Consider the following 6000-nt stretch of genomic DNA (forward strand, 5'->3'; position numbering starts at 1 on the left):
TTTCTTATTAAAGTCATTGGTGGCCACCCAGTGTCTTTGTTTCTCCTTTAACTGTTCCTGCAGTAGTAACAGCTCATTAGGTGACCCTTAATAGCCTTACAGGTCTAGACTGAGTTTTGCTCTGGACTGTTGCTGTGCTTGGAGGCTGCTGTCCCTGAAGACCAGATGAACTAACTTCTGCCACCCTGCCTTGGCAGTTTATTCCATCCGTGTCACAGCTCTGTCTGCAACACTGACAGCTCCAGCTCACCCAGTCAGGTCCCTGGCTGAGGACATTGCCTCACATCTGGGCTGAACCACCCCAGCTGTGGCACCAGGAAACCTCTGAGTTACCCCATGGAAACCTGGTACCAAATGTTCAAGAGCCCATGTGTGCAAAGGCTTTGCTTCAGAGCAGAGACATGAGATGGCCAACAGATTGCTGAATGTCTCTCTAGACCTAGGAGTATAAACCCAGAATATAATGCCTAAATTCATTCCGGGGAACATATTCCTCCCCCAGTTTGGAAAAATTAGATCCTTTGCTGTAACGTTCCTGGTGTCCTGCCTAATGATGGGACAAGAAAAGGTGATTCTCATACCAATTTACTTTTTAATACAAAGAACACAATGCTGGCAAGAAGTGTCACTGCTGAAGAGAGAGAATCAACATCAGTGATTACTTGAGATTGTTTCAAAGGATGTGCCCCTGGAGCCCCAGGGACAGCTGGAGGGAGCCCAGAGGGGACAGAGAAAGGGACATCATGGACTGCTCCTGTGCTGCTGAGCTGGGCTGGGCTCCTGGGACAGAGGCAGCTCCTGGCAAGCGGCAGCGCTGCAGAGAGACAGCTCTGCCCAGGAGCAGCTCCTCTGCAAAGCGCAGCAGGGCTGAGGGCTCTGCCTGCAGCACCGAGGGGAGAGGAGTCAGGCAGAGAGAGGGAAAATGCAGTCTGGGGTGGTGAGACAGCTGAGAGCTCACTGGGGGAGAAATCTTCACAGTCCTTAACACAGTAAGTCTCTGGGTGCAGGGTGGTGCAGATGAGGATCCTGCAATTATCTCGCAGAGCTGGCACGTCCCATGGCTGGTGTGGAGGAGAAGGGTCTGCTCCTCAGCAGGGATTCCCTGGATGGACGGGGCACGACAGTTGCCTTCTCCCAGCTGCAGGGGGTGAAGCTGGATGAGCACCCAGGGATGCCCAGGGCTGTCCTGCAGAGCAGGGTCCCTGCAGGGACTCTGCTGCCTGCCAGGGTCAGCGCTCAGCCTGCCCGGGGAGATCCCAACAACACTGACGGGAGAAGCTGTGGGTGGAAGGAGCGACCCCCAGCAGATCAGAGTCCTTCTGCTGTTGAGAGGGAGCTGCGTGGGTCAGGTCAGCTCACAGCTCCAGCTCAACCCCAGGACATTTGCAGATGTTCCTTCTGAAGGACACTGAGGAAGCATTTATCTCATAGGGATGATTATAAGTTTTGAGTTTTTTCCACTCTTGGTTGTCTGGGTGGGCAGTGGGACATGGGAATTTATTTCTCTGTCCTGGAGAAGGTGCTGAGACCCCAGTTCTCTTTAGGACTTGTCAGAGCTGCTCCTGAGCCCCTCCACACACAGAGCTGCCCCTGGGCAGTGGCCAGAGCCAGGAGGTGTGAGCAGGGCAGAGCTGAGCATGGGAGATGGGGTATGTGACACTGACAGGGAGCAGATTCAGGGGCAGAGAAACAGCTCCCAGCAGGGACAGCTCCATGCAGCAGAGACATGGGCAGGGAGAGGGAGCTGGGACCAGAAATGCTGGGGAGAGGATTCAGGAAGCCCCCTGCCCTCCCCTGCAGTGCAGACGCATTTCCCAGTGCAACCCCCTGGTCTCCTCCCCTCCCCAGCAGAGCCTCTGCCCCAAAGCCATGGGGTCCAGGTAACGAGTCTCCACCTCAGCAGCTGGACCTACAGGTGAAGGGTTTCTGGAACGTGGTACACAAAAAAGGTGCTACAAGTACTTGCTCTACAGTGTCATCATGTGAGTGGCAGCAGCACAGCCAGGTAAGGAGAAGGTTTCACATCATGCCCGTCTGCCTTTCTGGCCTTGCTTTATTTTTCAGGAGCACTGCAGGGCTCTACCCTGTTTCTCCACCTGTCCCTGGTGCTCTGACTCTCTGGACTTGGGGTGGGAATGTGGGTCCATTTCAGTTCTGACACCAACGCAGGGGGTCTTGCCCCAGAGGTGCATTCATGGAAATTAGGTGCCCAAGCTGCATTTTAAGCTGTGATGACCCGTGTTTGTCATTTGGTGGAAAAGGAGAAATAGCTGACACATGCCTCCATCAGGGATGAGGTTTTTCATGAGAAATGGCATGTTTATTTTGCTCATAGAAGTCTCCCCTAACTTATCACTGTCTCCTCCTCCTTGCACAGGTCCTCATGTTCACAGGCAGAGCAAATGTCCAACAGCAGCTCCATCACCCAGTTCCTCCTCCTGGCATTCACAGACACACGGGAGCTGCAGCTCTTGCACTTCTGGCTCTTCCTGGGCATCTACCTGGCTGCCCTCCTGGGCAACGGCCTCGTCATCACCACCATAGCCTGTGACCAGCACCTCCACACCCCCATGTACTTCTTCCTCCTCAACCTCGGCCTCCTTGACCTGGGCTCCATCTCCATCACTGTCCCCAAATCCATGGCCAACTCTCTGTGGGATACCAGGGTCATTTCCTATGCAGGATGTGCTGCCCAGGTCTTCTTTGGATATTTCTTATTTGGTGCAGAATATTTTCTTCTCACCATCATGTCCTATGACCGCTACGTTGCCATCTGCAAACCCCTGCACTACGGGACCCTCCTGGGCAGCAGAGCTTGTGTCCACATGGCAGCAGCTGCCTGGGCCACTGGGTTTCTCAATGCTCTGCTGCACACGGCCAATACATTTTCACTGCCACTGTGCAAGGGCAATGCCCTGGACCAGTTCTTCTGTGAAATGCCCCAGATCCTCAACGTCTCCTGCTCAGACTTCTACCTCAGGGAACTTGGGCTTCTTGTAGTCAGTGCCTGTTTAGCTTTTATGTGTTTTGTGTTCATTGTGCTGTCCTATGTGCAGATCTTGAGGGCTGTGCTGAGGATCCCCTCTGAGCAGGGACGGCACAAAGCCTTTTCCACGTGCCTCCCTCACCTGGCCGTGGTCTCCCTATTTGTCAGCACTGTCATGTTTGCCTACCTGAAGCCCCCCTCCATCTCCTCCCCATCCCTGGACCTGGTGGTGTCTGTTCTGTACTCAGTGGTGCCTCCAGCAGTGAACCCCCTCATCTACAGCATGAGGAACCAGGAGCTCAAGGATGCCCTGAGGAAACTGATGGCTGGATTCTTTTCAAAGTCATTAAACTTCCCATCTTCTGCATATCACTCATGACATAACTCATGACAGGTCCAGCCTATCTTTTTTTTTAATTTTGTATTTGGAGATGATTGTTTGGAGTTGGGGGAAGGCTTGTTTGGTTTTGCTTTTTTAACTATGATAATATTGCCCACAAAGAAATGTTATTACTCGTTCCACTTCTCATTCTCTGTTCACCTTTATAGTTTGAGTCATAGACTTTGTAAATGAGAAGTCGTGCTCTCTGTGTATTTAAAGAAAATAAATACCCTGCTGTGAACAGTTTGTCTGAGATCTTTCCTCTGCAACCTTTGTGAAGGTCAATACAATGTGTCTGTTGGCAAAGATGGAGGAAACAGTCCCAGCAGAGCTGCTCTGCCAGGGAGCACCAGCCTTGTTCTTTCCAGAGTCCTTCTCTTTCCACTTCCCCACTCTCCTTCTCAGCCCTTGTGCTGCTGCAAGGCCTGAGGGCTCCCAGGGCTTGGTCACAGTCGAACTGTGTGTCGGTCCTGTGACCAGGACAGGCAATGGGCACTTCTGTGACAGAGATGGCCTCAGAACAGCATCTCCAGCAGCAAGGGGATCTCCTTAGCACAGTGCCTGAAGGTTTAGATCTTCTTCCAGAGTTGTTTTAAAGAACATGCCTAAGGAATAGACTCTCAAGGGGCTCATTGTTTGGCTTGTTTCTCTGTGGGCTCAGTGTGATGGGATCAGGGTCCCAGTGTGGCTTTCGAGGGACTTTGGGCTGGTTGTTCAGCAGTTGCTTGTTGGTGGCCAGCACCCACACACATGGTGAATAAGGCAGGGTCCCTCTGAGCACCCTCCGTGGCCACCCAAGAGTTTGTGTGGGACGCGGTCAGTGGCAGTGACCACCATCAGCTGGGGCTGCCTCCCAGTCTGACCAGTACGGCCCTGCAGAGTCACCACAGCCCGGGCACCACAGCCCACTTGATCTACAGAGCAAAACCCCCAGCTCGGGGGCTGTGGGGAGCGTGGGGACAGGGTGCAGGAATGGCAGCCAGGCCAGTGCAGGTGTGCTCTCCCTAGGGAAAGGCTTTGTGGGGAGATGGGATGTCCCAGGAGAAGAGCAGGACACAGTGTGTGTGCAAGAGAGACATGGAAACAGTCTGTCATGCTGCCGGGTGCCAGCTTGGGGCTGTTGCCTCTTGCAGCCACCATTTTGATCATTGTCCTCTCACCAGGTCTCAGAGAGCTTGTTCTTCCCCCCATGGAAGGACACCGAATGACTAGGTCAGAAATCCAGGTTTGCACTGAGGGTAGATGTGAGCATGCACATCCTGTGCGGGGGCAGATGTACCCTAATAAGCACAAATGCCATCAGCTGTTCCTGTGGGTGCCATGGAGGCCTGTAGGACAGTGTATTGAGGTCACTTCATGTTGAGTAACTTCCCCAAGAAACCACCGGCATGCAGCACTGGGATGTGCTTCCTTGAACCGAGGTCCCTGTGTCCTCCCTGGAGACCTGCTACAGCTCCAGCACCCAGACCCACTTGCTGCCCAGTTTTGTGGCTGACAACGGCACCATCTCTGCTCACAGATGTGTTAGGACTATTTTCTGCAGCTCTTGCATATGCCGAGCATTTGCATTTCAGAACCATTTCTCCCCTTCCTGTTCACATGGGCATCCCATGAATGCATCACTGCTCTCTACCCCAGTGTAGACAGGTACAAGGCCTTCTCCACCAGCTCCTCTCACCAGTGCCACTGTTTTCTACAGCATCCTCATCCTTGACTGTGGGATGCCCAGAACAACCCTCCCAAGACAGTTTGACAAAGCCACTGAGCAAAATGCTCAGGAAAGCTTTGAGGTGCACAGAGAGCCCATGAACATGTTGACAAGCTGCTCTCTTCTGAACAAGCCCAGAAGACCTGGACAGCATTTGCCGTGTCCCAGAAACTTGCCTGGAAGGTTGGGTTATGGAGAAAATTTTTGGTGCAGGAAGGGGCAGACAGGTGCTGGTGGAACTGGCTGGTATGACCGTGAGACATGTCTCGAACACCTCAGAAAAGTCATGGCTCTCAGGGAGGTTGCATAGTGCTCTGAGAAAGAAAATATCAAAAATGGCTTACCATAGCATCATAGAATAATTGTGGTTGGAAGAGACCCTTATTATCATTGAGTCCAACCATAATCTAAATCTGGCACTAAACCATGTCCCTAAGAGCCTCATCTGTCTGTCTTTTAAACACGTCCAGGGATGGTGACTCCACCACCTCACTGGGCGGTCTGTTCTGTTGCTTCAAAATCCTTTCTGTGAAAAAATGTTTCCTAACATCCAATCGTAACCTTCCCTGGCACAAGTTGAGGCCATTTCTTCTTGTCCTCTCACTTGGTACTTGTTAGAAGAGACCAACATGCTCCATACTACAACCTCCTTTCAGAGAGCTGTAGAGAGTGATAAGGTCTCTCCTCAGCCTCCTCTTCTCCAGACTGAATTCCCCAAGGTCCTTCAGCTGCTCCTTGTAAGACTTGTGCTCCATCCCCTTCACCACCCTTGTCACCCTCCCCTGATCTCTCTCCAGCACCTCGATGTCTTCCTCGTCATGAGGGGCCTAAAACTGACCACAGTACAAGGGGATGATCTCTTCTCTAGTCCTGCTGGCCAGACTATTCCTCATACAAGCCAGGATGGTGGTGGCCTTTTTGGCC

At 52.5% G+C, this 6000-nt stretch overlaps 1 protein-coding gene across 1 annotated transcript; it reads left to right on the plus strand.

Annotated features, from left to right (window-relative positions):
- The first annotated feature begins 2402 nt into the window (after window positions 1-2402).
- LOC136000384 (olfactory receptor 14J1-like) lies at window positions 2403-3365 on the plus strand. The gene has a single exon (XM_065654164.1). The coding sequence runs from the start codon at window positions 2403-2405 to the stop codon at window positions 3363-3365; it is 963 nt and encodes a 320-aa protein (XP_065510236.1).
- The last annotated feature ends 2635 nt before the right edge of the window (window positions 3366-6000 follow it).

The sequence above is a fragment of the Caloenas nicobarica genome, chromosome 32 (genome assembly GCF_036013445.1).
Source record: "Caloenas nicobarica isolate bCalNic1 chromosome 32, bCalNic1.hap1, whole genome shotgun sequence".
NCBI classification, from domain to species: Eukaryota; Metazoa; Chordata; class Aves; order Columbiformes; family Columbidae; genus Caloenas; species Caloenas nicobarica.